The sequence below is a fragment of the Camellia sinensis genome, chromosome 11 (genome assembly GCF_055761805.1).
Source record: "Camellia sinensis isolate YWXY chromosome 11, ASM5576180v1, whole genome shotgun sequence".
NCBI classification, from domain to species: domain Eukaryota; kingdom Viridiplantae; phylum Streptophyta; class Magnoliopsida; order Ericales; family Theaceae; genus Camellia; species Camellia sinensis.
The window spans coordinates 66,577,235-66,601,711 of NC_138971.1; the positions used below are offsets into that span (position 1 = coordinate 66,577,235).

At 35.2% G+C, this 24,477-nt stretch overlaps 1 protein-coding gene across 1 annotated transcript; it reads right to left on the minus strand.

Annotated features, from left to right (window-relative positions):
• Positions 1–11,573: 11,573 nt before the first annotated feature.
• On the minus strand, positions 11,574–13,651 carry LOC114273134 (10 kDa chaperonin, mitochondrial). The gene is made up of 3 exons (XM_028214893.2): positions 13,256–13,651; positions 12,989–13,128; positions 11,574–11,758 (listed from the first exon to the last, which is right to left on the minus strand). Exons 1-3 carry the CDS (start codon positions 13,358–13,360, stop codon positions 11,710–11,712), a joined length of 294 nt encoding a protein of 97 aa, XP_028070694.1. The 5' UTR covers positions 13,361–13,651; the 3' UTR covers positions 11,574–11,709.
• Positions 13,652–24,477: the final 10,826 nt, after the last annotated feature.

Genomic DNA, 24,477 nt, shown 5'->3' on the forward strand with positions numbered 1-24,477 from the left:
TTGGCGGTGACAATCGTTGCTACAAGCAACACACCAGTGTATTTCCCATATAAGAATGTACCATCTATGGTTATAACAGGCCTACAATGTCTGAATCCATCGATGACGGGTTTGAAAGACCAAAAAACAAAGTGGAAGACGGGCATAATGGTTGTATTTCCGGTATATCTATGCTTCCATTGCACGATGGTGCCAGGATTAGATGTTTGTAATGCATACATGAATTTAGACAACATCATATATGATTCATCCCAATCTCCGAATACCATTCTAATTGCCTTTGCCCTTGCATGCCATGCCTTCTTGTAATATATAGTATAGTTCATGGACTTTTTTATGTCTTCGATGACATTCTTAATGGGCATATCAGGTTCGTTCTGCATACAACAATACCTATGAGTCAGATTATTTTGGTGTGAACACTTTAAAGACACAATTTTGGTGTGAACACTTTAAATAAACAATGTGTATATAAATGTAAACATTTATTTTGTATACTCACCGCAACTTGTCCCAAAAGATGAGAAGCAATGTAACTGGAGCTAATATTTGTGTGGTCCTTGTTCGTTCGTGGGTATAAACAATGGTGAGGACCCCTATACTGCTTTATTTCAAAAAGCCCATGTCTCTTACTAAGAGATGCACGCAACCACCATCTACAGTCGTGCTTGCAAGCACACACCCAAACGTCTCGCTTGGAGGTTACGACTTTGTACTCTCGATTATTTGTTGCATGGTACAATTTCACAGCATGTACGAGTTGCTTCTTATCAACGAAAACCATCCCTTTGTCCAACTCTAGATTTTCAGCATTCCAGATTCGGTTACGGGGAACGACATCGCGGTTACTAATGTCAAAATTACCACCCATGTGAATGTTTTCAAAGAAAGGGATTTCAGGTCTAGGTGGAATGGGGGCATTCTGAATATCAACGGGAGCGTCGACATCATCTTCTTCATCATCATCATCATCTGATCCGCCCAATAAATTTTTTTCATCACACATTTCATTCTCATCATTGTCTAGGGCGACATCAGGACCGTACATGTCACTGTCAGCAAACTGCACAAAATTAACCGTTTCAGCCATATTACCAGCAACTTCAACTGGAGTCGTATGATGGCTATAGGTGGGCACATCTTGGGTGTTATTGTGAAATTCAGTCTCGTATCCACCATGTGAACTTGATTCTCCACCATGGGCATGAAATGTCTGTTGTGTGTAGCCAGCTGCATAACATTCATTTGATTCATACATAGGAGACTGAAATGCTGTCGTGTCAACCCATGTGTCAGCAATGTAGTGAACGGATGCGAATCCATCTGTGTTATATTCGGAAGATTCTGTACAACCTCTTTCTGAATGTACACTTCCAAACAATTTGGTGGTTCGAAATTTCCACCGATACTTAAAACGGTGTTCAACGCCTCATTGTCATTTATCGGTAATATTTTGTATTTGCTGGTTGCTTGCCACTGGCGACAAGGATATCTACATTTGAAGATCAATCGGACTGTTTCCCCGTAACTTGCGACCTTGGACATAAACATCTCCTCCAAATTGCCAAGTGTGGTGCCAAGTTGCACCATATATATCCCTTTCGGCTCAGCATCATATGACACACCTTCATCGGGATCCCGAATTATGTTTCCCCCCCAGTAAAAGATAATTGGAACAGTTGCCATATACTTGCTTCAATGAAACAATAAATATTAAAATATCAACAATATACATATATCGAATTGTACTTGTAAAATAAACATTAAAATTTGCAGAAGCCACAAATAAAAGCAACCCTCTAATTTTTTATCAATTTATATTTTCCAGGGTTGAAGGAACTGTAGAGGTGAAACATTAATTCAATTTGTATTTTGTCAACTATATATTTGTGTCTCAACTTGATTATTACTGTTTATTTTCTCATTTTTTTCACTTATTTTTTTCGTATAACAGAACAGCTGAGATTTCATCTATACGTGGAGTTATAGATTGTGTCTCATTTACTTCCTATGTGAAGACTCTTATCTTTTCAACGTGAATGTTCTTTGTTGTCATTGCTCTATTGTCTTAATCTAAAAAACACATAACAAGAAGTATACTTGTTGTCTTAATTCTTTCGAATTAGTGGCGAAAAATAAAATAGGTTGAGAGATATTTAGTAGAGGGTGACACGATTGATTTGGACAATATAAAATACAGGGTGCAAACATTGAGAGAGATTTTTTTAACCTGGTGATGTAATTGTTCAGATTTATGGAAAATATAAGTTAATTTGATTTGCTCCAACTTGTGCCATTACGGACCTTAATGACAAAGTTATTTCCTATGTGAACTAGTAACCCTCGTCCATTTTGTAGAGGGCATAGAGGCTTTCTTATAAAATTAAAACAACAAACTGATTTTGGATCATTTTGGATCGTTCTGGAAAGTAAGAAAAAAATTAAATTTATTTACTCCTTTTTTTTCTTACACATACAAAAACAAAAAAAAAATTACAGAGATAATTTATAATGGCCAAAAATTAGAGATAATTAAATTGAAGTTGGTGGTTAAATGTATGGATTACATTTTGGATAGTTATCCATGTGAATCTATCGGGCCATCCGTACCAATTATTTGGTATTACAAAACACATGCTTACCCATCAAAGTGCCAAATTTTTTTTTTCCCTTCTTACGTACGAAATTGCTATGGACTATTAATTAAAATAATTTATTACTCTTTTCATGCATATATGTCTGCACACCTCTATGGACAGAATAATTATGATATTTGCTTCCGCCAACCCCTAATTTTGTAAATGTATTTAAGTGGTCTTCGGTAATCTTAGGATTACTGGCCGGTCATACCTATAGTAGCGGGTTTGGGTCGTGATAGAGTGGTATCAGAGCACAAGTTATACCGTACACATGAGTCCATATAAGCTACAAGATGTCCTAGAAAGAATTAGGGGCATTACATCAGCATGTGTTAGTGTATGTGAAATTATACGACATGTCTGAAACAATTAGACATGAAATGAAATTGAGCATTGTGAAAACTATAAACGAGCTATTTGCCTATGTTTATTAGTGCTCTATTTACCTATAGCAAATGGAGAGAACAAGAAGTGATGATGTGATTGAATCCTTTGATGCCAGAATGGAAAGAATGTTAGAAGCTTTAACCGAGTCCATGAGATAACAACAGAGACAACAACTACCTCTTTCGCCTTCTTCAGTGCAAGTGGAACCGATAATTAATGACATTATCGGGTTGACTCAGAAATTTAACAAAATGAAACCTCTGACTTTTCTAGGTGTTATTGAGCCACTGAAAGTTGAAACCTGGATACTAGAAACTGAAAAATTATTTGAAGTGTTTCCATGTTGGATCATTTTGGATCATTTTGGATCGTTCTGAAAAGTAAGAAAACCTGATTTTGGATCATTTTGGATCGTTCTGAAAAGTAAGAAAAAAATTAAATTTATTTACTCCTTTTTTTTCTTACACATACAAAAATAAAAAAATAATTACAGAGATACTTTATAATGGCAAAAAATTAGAGATAATTAAATTGAAGTTGGTGGTTAAATGTATGGACTACATTTTGGATAGTTATCCATGTGAATCTATCGGGCCATCCGTACCAATTATTTGGTATTACAACACACATGCTTACCCATCAAAGTGCCAATTTTTTTTTCCCTTCTTACGTACGAAATTGCTATGGACTATTAATTAAAATAATTTATTACTCTTTTCATGCATATATTGTAACTACTCTAATAATGACTTCTAATTAAAACATAATGTTTAGATTTTCCTTTTCAATGGTACTGGACAATCACAAAGTGAAAAAGGCGATAAGTCAGTTCGTTCAATACCCATTTCAAAAACTTTTTCAAATTTTCTTCAGTTTTCTCAGAAAATTTTAATTTGTACTAGAATACTATTATATGTATTACAAATTCAGCTCATTAAATTTTTTAATCATATTTTGGCTGCCTGACCCCAAATATAGTGAAATAAACCAAACGAAATTAAACCAATTTTTTTTTTATAAATCAAATAGAGTCAAATTTAAATATTTTGAGAAACCAATAAAAATATTTCTTTTCAATAAAATAGAGTCAAAATTAAATATTTTGATAAACCAATAAAAATATTTCTTTTTAATAAAATAGAGTCAAAATTAAATATTTTGAGAAACCAATAAAAATATTTCTTTTTAATCAAATAGAGTCAAAATTAAATATTTCAAAGAACATGGTCTTTTATTTGAGAGAACATGATCTTTTCATGGAAAGAAAATTAAATATTTTTTTAATCAAATACATTCAAAATTAAATATTTTTTTGTTTAATAATTATATTTTGTAGAAATTAGACATTAACAATTTCTGAACCATAATTTTATTCAAAAAATGTAGACATTTTGATTCACAAGCATAATTTCAAAATTCCAATTTCTGATTTCAAATTTCAAAATATAGACATTTCATAATTCCAATTCAACAATTCTCAATTACATGAATTTCGTAATATGACATTAACAATTACGAATTATATGAATTACAATTTTTACTATTTTTATTCTTAATTAAACAAAATTACTTTTAAAACCATAATTTGAAACCCTAATTTCCTTTTAATTCCTGTTAACAAGCAAAAAAAAAAAAAAACTCACAAGCATCATTTCAAAATTCCATTTTCTGATTTCAAATTTCAAATTTCAAATTTCAAAATATACACATTTCATAATTTCAAATCAACAATTCTCAAATACATGAATTTCATAATATGACATTAACAATTATCAATTATATGAATTTCGGATTTTTTAATCGCAATTCTTAATTAAAAAAAATTACTTTTAAAACCCTAATTTCCTTTTAATTCCTCTTCACAAGCAAAAAAAAAACAATTTCCAATTCAACAAATGTACGTTGGTTTATTCAATATTCAAAATATAGACATTTTGATTCACAAGCATAATTTCAAAATTCTAATTCCTGATTTCAAATTTAAAAATATAAACATTTCGTCATTTCAATTCTCAATTCTCAATTCTCAATTCTCAATTCTTAATTATATGAATTTCATAATATGACATTAACAATTATCAATTATATGAATTGATGATTTACGAATTTCATCATTCCAAATTTCAATTCTCAATTCTCAATTCTCAATTCTCATATTTATGATTTATTTAAAAAATTCAAAAAATTAAAAAAATTCCAAACCCGATTTATGATTCAAAAGCATAAAAATTCAAAAGCATTACAACCCTTAATAATGTGAACCCTAAAATGACATCCTAATTTGAACAATCCTAATAATGTGAACAATCTGATATCGAACCCTAATTTCATCACCACAACCACACTGACAAAGCATAAACATTCATAACCATATTCAATTCACAAGCAACATCCAAAAATTCAAAAGCAAAAAAATTTCACAAATTCAAAACCATTCGCATTTCTGATTTCCAAACCCTGATTTCTGATTTCAAAAAATTCCAAACCCTAATTTCATAACCACAATGATAAAAATCCTAACACATTTAATAATTCACATGTAAAACCCTAACATTGACAGAAAAATACAACACATTTACAAACACAAAAACTAAATACATAAAATTAGGGTTTAATAATTCATACCACGGAGAGAGAGAGAGAGCAGAGACAGAGAGTGAGAGCAGAGAGCGAGAGCAGAGAGCAGAGAGCGAGAGCAGAGAGCAAGAGCAGAGGGTGAGAGCGAGCTGAGATGGAGGAGGGTGAGAGATGGAGAGGCTGAGAGATGGAGAGGTTGAGAGATGGAGAGTGAGCTGAGAGCGAGATGGCCGAAAAACCTAAGTCTGAAAACCTAAGTCTGAAAAACGTATGCAAATGAGGGGGGGCTTCGTATATATGAGGACGTTAAAAACGCTGATTGAAAAAGCGTTTTCATTTAAGTGAACTCGCTATTAGAAATAGCGTTTTTTCGCAAAAAAAATTTGTGTAAAAAGCGCTGTTCTTAACAGCGTTTTCCTTGGGAAAAAAATTAACGCTAGAAGCGCTATTCGTAACAGTGACTTCTTAATCAAAGTCGCTATTTGTAATAGCGATTTTCCTGTTCATCTACTTTTGCGCTCCTAACAGTAAAAGCGCGAATAGTAATGGCGCTTTAGCTTAGTTTTGGAATTCCGTCAGAAGTTGGCCTAGTTTTGGAAATACAATGTAAAAAAGGCTTATATTGGGAAAAGACCCCTCTTTTCATCCCTACTCTCTGTACTTTCTCTCTCAACACCTACATTTCTAACAAAGGTATCAAAAGGTCTTTGGCTGACACTACACCAATACTCTAAAGACTTATCTCATCTTCATCGGATCAAATCAAGACCATACAAATCTGATTATCATCAACTACTATGCACTATACGCAATATTCACTGTTGTGCAGTCTACTCGACTATTTTGATGATTCAAACCATTTCACTTTTTAAAGTATGTCAAGTATAACATATTTGCAAAAAAAAAAAAAGATTAATTAGACATCAATGGTCCTTTGATCAAATTACATTTGTATTTAATTTTATATTTCAAATTACACTTAATGCATTTTTTTTATACAAATATAATTTGACGAAAGGATTATCGATGTCCAATTAATTTGATTTTTTACAAATATGTTTCACTCAGTATACTTTAAAAAGTAAACAATTAAGATTATCGAAATATATTCCAAAATAAGCTAAATAAACCGTACAACAATAATCGTTGTACATAGTGTGTAGCAGCCATTCCAAATCTCGTTTGAAAAATCTCATTGAAGAGGGAGAAATAGAAATGTGAATGAGTTGATGGGTGTTAATGGAGCAAAATTGATTCAGCACGAGATAGAAATATGAACGATTTGGTGGGTGTTAATGGAGCATAATTGATTCCGCTTCCGAGGATTAGTAGGTGTAGCATTGTAGCATTGGTGGGTTTTAATGGAGCAAACACTTGTATCTCCCTCATCGTAACTATGTTTCGCCTCATTTTTGCATAGTTGGATTCACTTCATTCCACCCCTCATACGCCTCGTCGTAACTCCGTTTCGCCTCATTTTTGTGTCGTTGGATTCACTTCATGGTATAATTTTCATTTTACTCCTCATATGTGGTCTAATTTTCATTTTACTCTTCATATGACTTGTTCCATCTCTTTTTGCATGCTGTTGAAACTCCGAAAGTTGGCAAAAAATACAAATTTTCTCTCTTTGGACACAATTTTCAAATTCAAACACACATATTCAAACACTTATATCTCCTTCATCGTAATTTTGTTTCACCTCATTTTTATGTCATTGGATTCACTTCATAACCTAATTTTCGTTCCACCCCTTATAAGTCTTGTTCCAACTCTTTTTGCATACTATTGGAATTTCGAAAGTTGGTTAAAAATAAGATTTTGCATTCTGTTGTATTGAAATATTATATGTCTGTAAGTTAATTTAATGTTAGTTACAATTATTATGGTGCTTAGTTTTGGGCCATTATGATTAAGGGCTACCAAATTATTTAATAAAAATTAGTTACATTCCATTATGATGTTTGATTATATCTCAAAATGGTGTTCGTTACGGCTCAATGTGGTAACTTTGGTTATGACCAAAATAAGCTTTGATTTTGACTTTAATTAGTGTTAGTTACTATTCAATTTGATTATAATCAATGTGAAAAAAATGCTTATACGTTATTATTTTTTTATCATATATTTTGTGCAATATCTAAAAGAAGCTTATTAAAAATTTTCAGCTGATAGACATTTACAAAAAAAAAATATATATATATATATAAATTATGATTATAAAAATGAATATTTCAATACAACATATGTACAAAACTTTTGTGATAATGTGATTAAATAAATTTTGCAATTAATTTTTTATTGTATGTAATTGGATCCCCTCTTAATAAGATTTCTACTGCTCACCGTTATGTAGGAAGGGTACGATGAATAAGAAATCAATTTCAATTAGATCATGTAATCCTTCAATGGCCCGTTTCGTAGAGCTGTGAGAAAATGATTATAACTTATAATTTAACAGTTCATAGCTTATGACTGTGAACATAAACTGATTTTTGATTTATAAATTAAGTTTCTCCTCCCTCACTTAAAGAATAAGTTGATTTTTAACTTACAAAAAGCTATAAGTTATATTATTAAGCTGAACCAAACAGATCAAAATAGCTTAAATTAATTTAAAAACTGAAATAACCTGGAAATAAACCCTACCAAACAAAGCCAATGTTTGATTCAGCTTCTCTTATGTAATAATTTTATTATTATTAATATCTCTTATGTAATAATTTTATTATTATTAATATAATATTACTTTCCTTGCTGATAAAATAAAATCATAACTTGAAGTTCCAAATTTTAAATTAGCAAAAATGTTGGGTTGAGATTTTACATAGGTGGTACCACAAATAAAATATTACTTTCCTTGGTGATAAAATAAACTCATAACTTGAAGTTTCAAATTTTAAATTAACAAAAATGTTGGATTGAGATTTTACATAAGTTATACCACATGAGGGGGTGGCGGATTTGTGGTCGTTGCAGCTAGGGTTGGTGGTTGAGAAATGCTTGTATTTATAATAGTACAATGCATTACCCTATATAATTTATTTAGTCTGAACAATATTATTATTTATCAGTGAAAGTCTCTTAACAATATTATTAAACACACATCTCACACACATTAATCATAATCCACTTGTCCTGGTTGTCTCCCCATTCCAAACAACAAATTATGGACTTCACCCTCTACCGAAGCCACAAATTCAATGATCATGCCACGGGACATGGAATAACTTCCCATAGGATTTCACTGTGTGGAAATATGCTATTTGGAGACTGAAGTGTGTTTTTTTTTTTTTTTATCACAAAAAATGGAGGCTCTGGAGTGTTATCACTGCCTCCGTAGGACCAGGCCCCATGGTAACCGGTTGGCAACCTGGCTTGATCCAACCCAAAGGAAGAGATCTACCACCGCGGCACCAATGAAACTCAACTATACGCCACAGATCGCCGAGGGTTCGAACTGGAGTACAGAGGAGGGTCTGAAAGAGAGCACTTCCACCTCCCCCCAAAATTCAACCCTGGGTCAAGCCTGTGGAGATGAGTTGCTTTCTTCATCAGGCCCCCACCCCCGGTGGTTATTTGGAGACTGAAGTTGTTAGTGTCAAATTGACATTGATAATCTTGAGAATGCAATGTGATAAAAGGTAAGCCAGAGGCTCTACAGCTTGATGCCATCTTGCATGATGGTCACTACCAAGACCCAAACACAAAATGACATAAACCAACAGCTCATTGCCAAAGATGATGTTTGCCCCTCTATTTTCTGAAAAACTCACATGAATTCCCCCAAATCTGCTGTCATTTCCAAATTGACAGATCATAAAAGCAGATCACCACCCACTCTAAAACCCTGTGACTGCCTGCGTAAATTCAATAAGAGTTATGTTAAAAATCCAAAATATTTATTAAATTTTTTAACAAACTTCTAACATAAATGTAAAATCCACACATAAAAATTTGTGTAAATTTCACTTTCATATAAAAGATTTGATAAAAAATTTAATAGATTATTTAAGATTTATAACATTTCTCATTCAATAATGCTACAACCCAAGACATAAAAATCCAAAAATGACCTAAAGGCTTCGTTTGGGAAGTGGCTATTTTAGTAGGCTATTTGGCTTTTTGACTATTTTAGTAGGCTATTTTAGTTGTGTTTGGAAAGATGAGATAAATTTTTAGTTGAGTTGTTGTATTGGAAAGTGTGTTGAAATGATGTTTAAATTTAAAATGACAAATTTGTCCCTAAAAATATTTTTTTTTAAATTGATTTCAAGGGGTAAAATCGTAATTTACTCATTGCCGGCTGTGCAGTGTAGGCTGACAGTGTAGGCATCGGCTGTGCAGCCTATATATATATATATTTTTTTTTGAAAAAACTTTCAACAGTGTTGCTTTTGGACTTTTTTCTCAAATGAGACTATTTTAACCTCATTTATGGCTTCGCAAACAGCGCCAAAATATATCCATAGCTTAAATTCGTTATATATATAAACTCCACACTATATAAATTTATTTCACAATACACTATTTAAAAAAATCTGAGCAGTTATGTATGGGATCAAAGCATTTTTGCTATAAATTTGACAAGGGCAATTCCCTCGTGCCGTTATCCCAGATACTAGATACATTGGAATGTTTTAAAAAGTTAGTTAAAAATAGACTTTTTAATTTTTTTTTAAAAAAATATGTAAAAAAATAAAAAAATGATATAACCTAAAATAAGGTAAAAGCCAAAAATTAACTTAGTAGCCATAAAATGTGTTTTGAAATTTTTTAAAATTATATATATATATATATATATATAATATTATAACAAAACAGAAAAAATTACAATTATAATAATAAAGATGAAATATAATACATAATAATAAAGAAAAGCTACTAAGAGCATCTCCAACGGTTTAACAAAATTTTTACCAAATTTGAGTAAAAAAAAATTGATTTTCTTGATCTGATACGCATGCCTCTAATGATTATGGTTACTGTAGTGTGCATCAAAAAAGAAAAGGGACATCCGGTGAGTCGACCGATTCAAACTTTTTTTGAATCGTTTGACCCAATAATTTAAACCATTTGAACCAGTTCGCACGCCAATTTTTGCATGAGCTTGTCAACTGATTAGTCAACCGGATGGTTGACCAGGTGGTCCACCAGGTGGTCGACTACTGTGTGTAAAATTTTCACAAATTTCTGCTTTAACGACTTTGCACAGTGATTTGGTGAAAGGAGCGAGCCGTCCTCAGTTTGGTGAAACATTTGATGTTTTTTTCAATTTGATACTGTTTTGGTGCAACTGTTGGAGCACAAAAAACATATAACTCTTGGAGCACAAAAAACAGCTTTTTTTCATCAAATTTGAATTTAATGTTGGATTTGGTGAACCGTTGAATATGGCCTAAAGTAACCAAAAACCCATCAAAACAAGAAGTTAAACCCACATATGAAAAGGAAGATTTAGATTCAAGCCATGGAGCTTGAGCTACATCTTGATCATTTTTGCGCAGAATCCCATTTTTTCTTTTTATTTTTACCAAAAATCACCATTTAAAAACATCTCCAATCCTTCATTTTTTTCTCCCATCCAATTTGGGTTAAAAAATGGCTAAAAACTTGATTTTTTAATATGAAATACTCCAATGAATCAATGTCGTGTGGTTTGAAATGTGTACATAGCATTATTGTTCTCTTAAAAGGCCCATTATGTGACAGACAAAGGCTTAGGCAACCCATTAAAACTAACTGCAATGCCAAGCTTCAAAATCAAACAAAAACTTGGACACGCCTTCAAAATCCTGACTACAAGAGGAAAGTGCCATACACAATATGGTGGAATCACATAACTACAATACCTTGAATTGTTCTTTTTGCTGTTCTTGTGGATTGTTTTGTTTTAGATTCTAACTAAGGTAGACGCTTCAAATCAAGACGAACAAAAAAAACTACAAATTGGTGTCAACAAGAAAAGTGTGGAACAAAAGTTCTTCAATCAGCATATAACTAGAATCCAAGTAACATAATTGGCAACAAAGGCATCATAAATCAGTTACATTACTCATTGAAACACAACTAAATCCTCCATAGACAAACCTCATTTGAGGGTAAATCAATCATGCAGGGTGCCCAAAATGTCATCATCCCTGTACAAGTGGTACCTGTGCAAACACCCACGACACCCAGATGCACAATAATAAATAAATAAATTAAATTAAAAAAAAATATATCATTTGGTCAATACTACATTCATATCAAAATCAAATAATAATGCACAGAGGCTCATTTTGATAATTTTTTTAATTCCTTATTTAAAAAACAGTGGACGGCCACATTTATTTTAAAATTCCCTGATTAACACTCAAATCACATTTTTTACCTGATACATAATACTATCCAAACAAGCTTTTCGTATTCTATTTTTTTTCTACGAGCATTTACATTCAAGTGAAAAATAACATCATTTTCAAAAATAAATAACATCATGTAGCTTACTACATTGTAACTTAAGATCCATTTGGTTTAGTAGGCAAGAAAAGAAATGATTACGGTTTCTCATCTAAGAGAAAAAAAAAATGATTGTGATTTCTTACCATTTTGTTTCCATAAACAAGAAGTTAATGAGAATACATGTTCCATTTTATTTTATTTATTTTATATTTAAAGAGGTATTTTTAATTTTTACAAAGAAAAATAAAATAATTGTATTTTCTCACCATTATCTTTTATCTCTTACAATTTCTCCCCAATTCACTTCATCCAAACGTACAGTTAACGCATGTTTGATTGACAGGATTAAAGCATGGAATTGAGATTAATCCGTGAGTCTAATAATTGTGCTTGTTTTGAAATTTTGTTTCAGGAACAAATTTGTAAGATTATTAGTAATGGGGTAGGGATGAGATTATATATCCTGAGCCGAGAAATAAATAAAAAGATTCTTTTACTTACTAATTTAATACAAATCAAACAATGAATAAGGGAATAATTTATCATACTAATTCAATTGAATAGTGAATACCACACTAATTTGATAGAATTATTACCACCTTCACTATTAGTCTTGCCAATCAAACATGACCTTAGTCACAAATAAAACATGTTGTTTCTTAACAATTTTGTGACTTAATTTTTTATTTATTTTTATTTTTTATCATTTCTCATATCTATCATCCAAAATGATGAGATATATATATCGTCCAATTAATTTCTTTTAATTTCGCAACAAACATCTCAATTAAAACATGAAGTTTGATTCATCATTACACTATTTGTTTGGTTAATTTCAAAATTAAATTTAAAAAAAAAAGTGTAGAAAAATCAAAAGCACTAGCAACAGACATACATATACATAGAAATATAAATAGGGCAAACAAAGATGGAGAACATACTCTTTCTCGCCGAGCTTAACTTGAGTACCGCCATATTCAGGCAAGAGAACGGTGTCTCCTTCTTTCAAAGCCACTGGGATCATATTTCCCGTTTTACCAGGCGTTCCTGGTCCAACCGCCACCACTTTCCCCGAGTTCAACTACACTCAATCCCATCCACAAACACCACATAAACACCAAATCACAAAAGCTTCGATTCACAGAGAAACATAGAGAGAGAGAGAGAGAGAGAGAGAGAGAGAGAGAGAGAGAGAGAGAGAGAGAGACCTTGGAAGACTTCTCAGGGAGGAGAATACCGGCGGTGGTCTTGGAGGGAGGTATGATCTTTTCCACCAGAACTCTGTTGAGAGTTGGGATCAGACGCTTTGCCATTTGGGACAATATTTTTGCACTCTCTGCCTTTGATCTCTGTTTCTCTCTGTTTCTGTGACTTAAAACACTGAAACGAGTATTGGATGGTAGTAGAAGCTTCTAGGTTCTAGGGTTTTAGAGGTTTTGGAGGAGGGCCGGAAGGGGCTTATTTTCTCCAACTGTTTGGGCACTCTTTCCCTCTCCCTCTTTCTCTGTGCATGGGTCCTGTCCAGCCCAATAATTTCATGGGCTTACCCATGGCCACACACACCTGTTCCCTCTCTGGTCATGTTTTTTTTTTGTTTTTGTTTTCTGTTTTTTTCTGTTTTTTTTTTTTTGGTTATACTAAGACCTTGGAGTGAGCATAATTTGGATTGATTATGTTTGGAATAAAAATAGGATCAATTCGTTAGTTATGGGTCCATAAAAATTAGAACCAAATTAATTTGTTTAAATCATGGAATTAATTCGAATCAAAGCATTTAAACATGATTTGGATTGGTTTAGAATTACGATTTTACATAATTTCAATATGTACACAGGAAATTTGTTAAAACTACTCTGAATTACAGACTTTCTTACCAAAAGACTGGAACAAAATAGTGACGCATTGAGCAAACAAACAGAAAATTGGCCAAAGTCTAGCAAAATGAGGAAATATTTTCACTCCATCTTACCAATCAAAAACTAAAAAAACAGAACTTTACATGAGATATTGAAATTGTGGGGACATAATTTTTGAATGAAAACACGTGGCCGATGTGTCATCGAAGTGTCAGCCGAGGTGCCACATGTCTTGGTCATGATGCCGAGATGATCTCGACTAGGCTGAGGTTATCTGTGAGAATACCGAAATTCGGGATAAGTGGATAAGGGACAAGAGTCTTAGAATGTGAGAAGATTTCAGTTTGGGTAAAGATAAGACTCTTAGAGAGTTTATCCAAATCCTACTGGGAGTCTAAGATTGGTAGTAATGCTAAGTCCATTGAAGCTAGGCTTCTATTGGGATTAGGTAAGTGTTGGCTATAAAAGAGAGGCACCTCTGTGGGTCTAAAGTATGTTTTTTATACTTTGAATAGTGAGTTAAGCACTTTTATATCTTTGAAAGATAACTGACTTGATCGTCGGAGTGCCCCCGGGTGGACGAACCACCGCCGGAATCTCTTCTTTTTGTGACAGGTCGTTTGGGTTTAATCTATTCTACCAGTGTTCTCCAGCTGAGTGCTTGATTGACAGTGTGGTCGGAAATTGACACACACAATTTGGCGCCGTCTGTGGGAAAGAAAGGAGAATAGATGGCTAACGACAGACAGAAAGATGCCCAGAAAGGGGACAGAACACAGTTTCCTGCAGTCCCTCAGCACGACAAGGTAAAGGGGCATTCTCACCGACCTTCACGGGAGGTCGGGCATGGAGAATGATGCTTGGAAGTTGAAATTTACAAGCTAAGGTTGGTTTAACACTTGTTGAAATTTTAAAAATTTACAAGTTGAAGTTAAATCAAGGACATGTTTAACACTTGTTGAAATTTTAAAAATTTACAAATTAAAGTTAAACCGAGGTCATGTTTAACACTTGTTGAAATTTAAAAAATTTACAAGTTGAAGTTAAACCGAGGACATGTTTAACACTTGTTGAAATTTTAAGAAAAATTTACAAGTTGAAGTTAAACCGAGGTCATGTTTAACACTTGTTGAAATTTTAAGAAAAATTCACAAACTGAAGTTAAACTGGGGTCATGATTAAAGGAAGAAATGATATAGGTTTCATCACCTCAGATGCCGAGGTAATAGAACCTAGGGGGCAGTTGTGGGGACATAATTTTTGAATGAAAACACGTGCCCGAGGTGTCACCGAAGTGCCAGCCGAGGTGCCACATGTCCTAGTCATGATGCCGAGATGATCTCGGCTAAACTGAGGTTATCTGCGAGAATACTGGAATCCGGGATAAGCGGATAAGGGACATGAGTCTTAGAATGGAAGAAGACTTCAGTTTGGGTAAAGATAAGACTCTTAGAGAGTTTATCCCAATCCTACTGGGAGTCCAAGATTAAGTCCATTGATGCTAGGCTTCTATTGGGATTAGGTAAGTGTTGGCTATAAAAGAGAGGCACCCTCATGGGTCTAAGGTATGTTTTTTATGCTTTGAATAGTGAGTTTAGCACTTTTTTATCTTTGAAAGATAACTGACTTGATCGTCGGAGTGCCCCCGGGTGGACGAACCACCGCCGGAATCTCTTCTTTTTGTGACAGGTCGTTCGGGCTTAATCTATTCTGCCAGTGTTCTCCAGCTGAGTGCTTGATTGGCAGTGTGGTCGGAAATTGACACACACAGAAATCATAAAACTTATATTCTAAAATAATTATTTTAAGTTAAGAAATATAGAATACATGACAAAATTATAGTCTTAATAGTTTATAAGGACCATACAAAGACGCACAATTGAAAAATAATAGGCAATTGCTTAGATGGTTTTTTATGTTGAGATCCATGATCAAGCCATGCCTCAAGAGTCTTTAACTGTTACGTGAAACAAGGGCTTGGCTGAAATAAAACAGATGGTTCAGATCAATTCTAATTCGAAATCGTGAATTGAAAATTGGAATCAATTCATGAACTACAGTTTCTCAATTTTCTAATCTAAAACCGAACCACGAATTCAAAAAATTAAACAAAACTTACTGGATTGAACTGGACTAGTTCAATTTGCAGATTATAAGAATTCCTTGCTCAGCTGCCACGACCCCATCCTGCCTCTATAGAGTAGTGAAGTGACTGGCCAGTAATTTTTCATTACCAAAGGCCTAACCTAACAAATACAAAATGGACTAAAGTATAATAGGGCTAAAAGCGGAAACTTCTATTATTAATTCGTTAAGTTCATAGAAAATGTATACATAGATGTGAAATGAAACACACAAACTTTGCTTTATTTAGCTCCTGAATAATTTACATCATGTATATAGATTACAAAAGAAACAAATATTTACATCCACTAGGTACAAAAAACCTATTAGCTATGTTATAAACATCAAAACTCATACTTCAAAGTACAAAGTCTCAAAAAGAGAAAAATAAAAGAAAAGACTCATCAAAACATGTTCCTTATGTCCAAAATCTCTACTACTCCTCGTTCTGATCATTTACATATATATATATATATATAAGAGTAAGCCAAAACTTAGTGAATAATATCAAAGCAAAATGGTAAATGAATGAATTCCAAAAGCATTCAAACATTTCATACGAATAACTTATAGTCAAAAGGATGGTAACATAGTACATCCAATAGAGCAAACAAAACAACTATTTTTGGTCGTCAAAGGGAGATCTCAATAATGGCCATGACACGAAAATAAAAGTTCTCCAATGGTTAGGATTCACTAAAGGATATCACTACTAGATTCATTAAAATATAGAATATTCATTCATTCATTTGGAACAAAATAAGTGTTTCGCAAAACAAAGCATAAATTCAAGTTTTCCAAACAAATTTTCAAACATAACTTTACAGAAATATTACTCACAAATGGCTCGTGCTCGGAGTTACATCTTTATGTTTTTGACCTACATAACAAGAATGCAAGTATCGATAAAGCGAAAGCAAAACAATTAAATTATCTAACTTAGCTTTTCTTTTCTAACTAAACACGTTGCGTTTAACTTTTTGTTTAAGTTCAAAACATGTACAAGGGTGTCTGAGGGTCAAAAGAATCAAATAGAAAAAGAAATGGACGAAAACCTTATTTTTCACATGTGCGGGGGTCAGGGCCACACATGCGGGGCTGGGGCATGTGTGAGCCGTACGTGCAATTATTTAAGAAGTGAAATTGGTTTTAGGATGGTTTGGCCGCATGTGCAGGAATCACTTCCGCACGTGCAGAAATGGCTAGGCTAGTGCACTTTAGGTTCTTAAGCTTCCTAACTCGGTTTCCTTCGGTTCCTAACCTCAAAATATGATGTCCAAGGTACAATAACATATATATATGATGCATAATCCATGGAAAAATATGTATATGCATTGAATTCAAAATTTCAAGGATCAAAATATGATTTTTCTTGAAAAGTCCTTCAAAATCATTTCCTTTCAAACTCTTCCTCTTTTCTTCATTCCTCATACTTCAAATCATGGTGTTCAATGTTTCAAATCATGAACTAATGGTGCAAAACCTAGGAAAACTCATTTATGTGCAAAAATTTCAAGGTTTGGCCAACTAAAAACAAATCTCAATCCTTGAATTCATCAACCTAGCTTGTTTTCATAACTCCTCCATTTTTGTTCATTCTAATCCTTCCAAATCTTAGTTCAAATGAATTTCTAGCTAGATTAAAGCAACAATACTAGGTAGATGATTGAGTTTCTTACATTTTTATGATTTTTCTTTGATTTCCTAAACTCAAATCTTGAAGTTCTTTTGATTTCTCTTTTCTCCTTCATTTTCTCTTCTATAGCTCTCAAGAACAAGACTCCCTCAAATCTTTTGCATCCTTCTCTAACTTTCTCTCTTTTGTAGGACTTGATTAGGTTAATTCACTAATTGCTTCATTAGCCTAGTTAATTAAGCTTAGTTCTAAGTAACCATGTTTAAACCTTAATCTCAATTAGTCCAATTAACCATACTTAGGCTTTAATTAATCCCACTTAACTTTCCTTAATCCCACTTAATTTCTAATTAAGTACTCACTAGGCTCTATTCATTAGACTAATATCATTGAGTTCATCCCTTAAGGTTTTCTAAATCATCTAAGCATTCAATTCTCCAATTCAAATAATTTCCCTAACTTTTCAATACTTGCAAGTTTTCTATCTTAAGGTTTCATGTTCAAATTCTTCAAAACTACTTAGACTGTGTTTGGTTGGAGAATTTCAGAAGAGATTTGGAAAGGGAAAGGAAAAAGATACATTTCACCTAATTTCACATATATTTTTCTTTTGCCTTTCTAAATCTCTCCTTAAATCCCCAACCAAATACAACCTTAGATTTTCTTCTCTTTCTCAACAATTCTGAATTCCTCTCTAGCAAACATATCACATGTATAATGCAAATAAAATAAAGGGATTTCTTAACATGAATGGATGCACAAATATTATATACAACTCAGTTTGTTACATTAGCCCTGCTAAGAACCCTTAACTATTTACAAATATCATCTCATCTCTTCAGTTATGAATCTTTATATTTTGACTTCTTTAAAAATAAAAACTATACAAATGTTTCTTTTCGAAAGGAGATAATAAGATGTGATAATAATATATTTTTATAATTAAAGATAAAAGTGTACGGGTTCATACATAAAAAATAAAATGTAATATTCACTTGTGTGAGTGAATTTCTAACCACACTGCCAACTCAGTATTCAGCTGGAGAGTACTGGCAGAATAGATGGCGCCTGATTGACCTGCAACAGAAAGAAGAGATTCCGGCAGTGGTTCGTCCACCCGGGGGCACTCCGACGACCAAGTCAGTTATCTCTCAAAGATAGATTAAGTGCTTAACTCACTGTTCAGAATAAATTGCGTACCTTCGACCCAGTGGAGGTGCCTCTCTTTTATAGTTAACTCAATCTTAGTCCCAACAGAAGCCTTGCTTCAATGGACTTCAGCTCAGTGCTTATCTTGGACTCTCCAGTAGATAAAGATAAACTCCCTAAGAGCTTTATCCTTATCTAGGTTGAGATCTTCCCTCATTCTAGGACTCTTGTCCTTTATTCGCTTATTCCGGACTCCGATATCTTCGGAGATAACTTTGGCCTATCCGAGATCACATCGGCATCACAACCAGGACACGTGGAACCTTGGCTGACACGTCGACGTCACCTTGGCCATGTGTTTGGTACTCAGAAAATATATTCCCACAACTGCCCCCTAGGTTATATTACATCGGCATCCTGAGGTGATGGAACCTATATCGTCATATCATTTAGCACATCGGCTGTCTTTTTGTATCATCCATTTACCGAGGTCATAATACGTCGGCTTCACACGACTAAGTCCAGCCGAGGTCGCTTGCTTCATTAAACCAAGAACTCCAAGAGTTTTATTACGCATATGAGCTGTCATGCAAAATAAATCAACCGTTTCTGCCACGCGTCTTCCCCTCATTGGATCGTACTCGATACGCGCCAGTAAGTCGTCTGGCGCCTGCATGCGCCATCTGATCAATACATCGTTCTAGGCTCATTGATGGTGTTTTGTCGCCATTCTCCGCGTTTTGATCAAAATCAATTTCTCTCTCTCCGTCTCTTCACTTTGGCATCCTTATTCTCAAGCTCTCAACTCTCTCTCTCTCTCCAATATACGCCATTGTTTTCAGATTTTCAAGCTCTGTAACAGCTTTCATTCTTCTCCTTTGGTGAAACTTTCGCTGTCCTTTTCTGATTGTAACCGTCTCCTGACTCCGGCGTCTTCAACACCGGCTTCACTCTTATGGTAAGTTTCTATTCCCTCCTGGTTTCCAGTTTTTGAGAAAGCTTTACCTTATTATTTGTTGCCATTGTTGTTCTGCTCAAGCTCTTGATTTATAAATCACGTATCTGAGCACATTTATTTTATGATTTTGCTTTTGCCCAATTCGTGTCTTGAATACGCACTTTGCTCAGAAATTTGTTCACTTTTGCCATTGTTTTTGGCCTCACACCCTTGTACACACTTCATCACAGTGTTCTTGATAGTTCATCACTGTTCTTGATTCTGAAACACATTCTTCGTTTTCTATTTTCTGTGTCTTTTCCAGATTCGTGCCTTCAATCTTTGTTTTCATAGATCTAGGTTTGGGATTTGTTTATAGAACCCACAAATTCTATGAAGAACTGAAACGATCCTCACAAATTCTTACCCTAGCTCACATTTAGGTTTTTGCCGAGGTCCCTATAATCTTTACAAAACACCTTCTTTCTGAAATCCAACTCCTCCAATTTAAGCCGACGTTATGGGTATGTGGAAACATAGTGTAGACACCCTGACCAAATTAGAACACTTTAGGCAGGAGTTTGATATTCCAGCCGACGTTCATCTGAGGTTGGCTGTGGAGGAGGACTTCATTATGCCCACAACTGATTCTATGCCTTTCCCTGTTGTAGCTTTTATCGAGTGCGGACTTCAGCTCCCATTCAATATCCTTTTTCGTGAGATAATTCATTACTATAAGTTGAACCCAATGCAGCTTGCCATCAATTCCTACCGAGTCATAAATGGTATAATAGCCTTAGCCAAAAAAGAAAATGCTAGGGTTACTTTAGCCGACATCCAATACTGTTACACCATGTGTGGCCTTAAAAACGAAAAAGGCTATATTTACTACCTCAAGCCGAGGTCCACAAAGTACAAAATTGTTGCTGATCTCCCAGACTCCAACAAGGGAACTGGAGATGATTACTTCATTATTTCAGGGAACTGGGGGTTCGCTCCAGATGAGGACCTCCACCTCTACCCTCTTCCTCGAATAGTTTTTGTAGAGGGTAATGGTAAGAGCCCAGTGTTTATACTTACTTGTTTTTAAAGTCTTCAATACTTCGTTTGTTTATAATGTCTGTTTTTCTTGCAGCCCCTTTGGTACTCAATTTCATCCCAACCTACAAATCAGTACTTCCCGACGTCCCAAAGAGGAAGAAAAACCAATCTCCCCCTTCTACCACAACTCCTCAAGTTGCCTCCTTATCTCGGCCAGATCAAGGATCGTTCTCTGATCCAGTAGAGCAGCCTTCAACCTCAGCTCCATATCTGATCCCACCATCTCAACGCCAACGTCGGCGACGAAATATTTTTTCTGCCGAGATGGGCAGCCAGAAAGCAGTTGCTAAAGATCTCTTGGCCAACATTCTTGACTCAGTTGATGCTCAACTAGCACAAACCCAGCCTCAACCTAAGCCAAAACCAAAACGTCTGAAAAAGGCTCAGCCCAAGGCAACGGTGACTCAGATTGATACTGAAGACACCTTGCCAATTTCCAAATTGGCTGATAGTGATAAGGCCCCATCTGCTACCGAGAAGAGGCCTGCCGAGGCCTAACCATCCGAATCCACAAGATCAAAGAGGCCGAGGTCGTCTTCTGCAACAGCTTCGGGTTCCATGAAGTCTGACTCCCCTTGGGCCCCCCAAATCACACAGAGGACAGGCTGGTCAGAGCTAGTGATAGTGCCGATGACGTTAACGTCGTTGTTGCCCTTAGCATAGCTTTGCTCCTTCCTGGAGATCTTGACTGAAACGCCGAGATGAGCGAGTATGAAAACTTTACACTGATGCTCCAGCGTTCTGTTCAAGTAAGTCTTTACACTCGGTATCTTTCTTTCTTTCTCCTTTTATACTTAGAAAACTTTCTAATAACTTCTGCTCTGTCCATTTTTCTTCAGGCAATCCAGTACGCCCACTCTTTCTCAATGCAATCTTTTGAGATAAGGAAGGCATTGGCCGACAAGACTAGGGAGGCTGCTAGTCTACAGAAAACCAATAAAAGGGCTGATGCAAAAATGAAGACTTTGGCAGACCAGGCCGAGGCTGCTGTCAAAGCTAAGAATGATGCCGAAGAAAAAGAAGATGCCGCTGAGGCCATTAATAAAGTTCTTGAGGCCCAGAAGAAAGAGGCCGAAGGAAAGACGGCTGAGGCTCAGAAAGAGCTGCAGGATGCCTTGGCCACAAAAGACGCTGAGCTCAAGGCCGCCGATGAGAAGGGATACAATGAGAGGGTGGCCGATGTCACGGCGGACTACAAGAAACAGGTAAAGCAGGCACGCAACAAGGGTTTCACCCTTGGTTGGATGGCTTGACTGAAAAAGCTTGAAATCCCTAAGGACTCCCCCCTCAAGAACACCGACGTCCTCGCCCTGCCATTCCCCCCAACTCCAAGCCAATCTGACGACGATTCTGAGTCTGAGGAGGATGCTTTGGTGAGGAAGTCAAAGGAAGTTGCTGGGGCCAAGTCCCCTACTCAAAATGAGCAAGTCCTAGACTTGTCTCAAGATGAGGAGGGTGAGGAGGTTCCCATAGATGCTGCTCCTGAGAAGACAACGTCGGATGCGCCTATTGTCAATAAGAGCCTTGACCAAACCCTTGAAGAAATAGACGCCGAGCTCGCGGCTGAGAAGGCCGCCGGGTTGTCTTCTTAGCAGTCTTTCGAGCTCCAGACCTAACCTGCCAGTGGCGCCGAAGAATCTTAATTTTATGCTTTTCTCTTCTTTTTGTACCTTGTATTTTTTTCTTTCTTTGAAACAATGCAAGCTCTCGATGTGGCCGATGTGCCTTCTTTTGAATGTTGATACAACTTTCCCTCCTGAATGTTTGTATCTTTGTCCTCCTTTTACTGTCTTGTATGACTCTCATACTTAGAATATTTCTACATATCTTTAATGTACACCTTAACTGTGTAATCTTCTCGGGGTGAAATACCTCGGTTATACCCATCAACGGTTTACATCGGCAAGTACATAAGTACTCATTTTAATACAACCTTGGCCTTTACTTGTAAATTTTTTTTTACAAATTTCAACGTGTGTTCAGTTCAACTTCAGCTTGTAAATTTTTCATAAATTTCAACAAGTATTTGACATGATCTCGGTTTAACTTCAACTTGTAAATTTTTCACAAATTTCAACAAGTGTTAAACATGATCTCGGTTTAACTTCAACTTGTAAATTTTTCACAAATTTCAACAAGTGTTAAATATGATCTCGGTTTAACTTCAACTTGAATTTTTTTTTACAAATTTCAACAAGTGTTAAACATGATCTCGGTTTAACTTCAACTTGTAAATTTTTCTCAAATTTCAACAAGTGTTAAACATGATCTCGGTTTAACTTCAACTTGTAAATTTTTCACAAATTTCAACAAGTGTTCAACTATTTTTAGCTTGTAATTTATACTTTTCCAAGAACCATTTTCCAACTTTTTGCCCCCTAATGTGAACTTAAGTTCCACTTGGGTTCTCATTGTGCATGTATTCCAGAAACATCGTCAAGTGCCTTATCAGTCACAAGTATAAAGAATCAAACTAAAACTTTATTTATTACTTCGACTAATAATAAAGAACAAGAAAATTTAATGATAAAAAAAATTTAAGATTGCAAGTATTCTAGGGCCTTGGCAACTCTTTGCCCTCATTATCTTCAAGTTGATATGCCCCATTGCCCAATACCGAGATGATTCTATAGGGTCCCTCCCAATTTGGGCCAAGCTTGCCCTCTCTAGGATCCTTCTTGTTGCCGACGACTTTTCTCAAGACGAGGTCACCGACTTGAAACTCCCTTGGGTTGACCTTCTTATTATAAGCCCTAGCAAGCTGTTGCTGGTATGCTGCCAGTTGAATTGCAGCTCTCTCCCTTCTTTCTTCTAGCAGATCCAGATCTCGGGCTAATAATACATCTTTAGTCACATTCTCTACTCCCTGGGTTCTGATTCCTGGGATGCCGACTTCTAGAGGAATAACTGCTTCTGTGCCATAAGCCATGGCAAATGGGGATTCTCCAGTTGATCTTCTCGGCGTAGTCCGATATGCCTAGAGTAAACTGGGCAGTTCATCCGCCCATTTTTCCTTTGCCACTTGCAGCCTCTTCTTAATTCCATCCAAGATGACTTTGTTGGATACTTCTGCTTGTCCATTGCTTTGAGGAAAACTCGGGGTGGAAAAATAGTTCTTGATTTTGAACTTTGCACAGAAGCTCTTGATTAGCTTACTATCAAATTGTGTTCCATTGTCTGCAACTAGTGCTCTTGGGATCCCAAACCTGGTGATGATATTTTTCCATATAAAGTTCTTCACATCCACGTCTCGGATCTTGGCAAGAGGTTCAGCTCTATCCACTTGGTGAAGTAATCTGTTGCTACCAGCAGGTACTTCCTTTGCCTAGTTGGTTGGGGCAGTTTTCCAACAAGATCCATGCCCTATTGGGTAAACGGCCAAGGACTGGATATTGGGTTCAGGTCTGCTGCTGGTTGGTGTATCAGTGGTGCAAACCTTTGGCACTTTTCACACTTCTTGACATAGGCTTCTGAATCTTTCTGCATGTAGGGCCACCAATACCCTTGGGTAATGGCCCTGTGGGCAAGTGATCTACTCCTTGCGTGGTTTCCACATATTCCTTCATGTATTTCGTATAAAAAATCTTCAACTTGTAAAGGATGTACACACCTCAAAAGGGGTCTGGT

Bases quoted from the DNA above. Each gene is read 5' to 3' on its own strand.
- LOC114273134 (XM_028214893.2), bottom strand. From the start codon at position 13,360: ATGGCAAAGCGTCTGATCCCAACTCTCAACAGAGTTCTGGTGGAAAAG. The intron at 13,129-13,255 runs GTCTCTCTCTCT...GATTGAGTGTAG, and splicing joins TCCCTGAGAAGTCTTCCAAG to TTGAACTCGGGGAAAGTGGT. The intron at 11,759-12,988 runs GTATGTTCTCCA...GTGTTTGCACAG, and splicing joins GTTAAGCTCGGCGAGAAAGA to GTACCACTTGTACAGGGATG.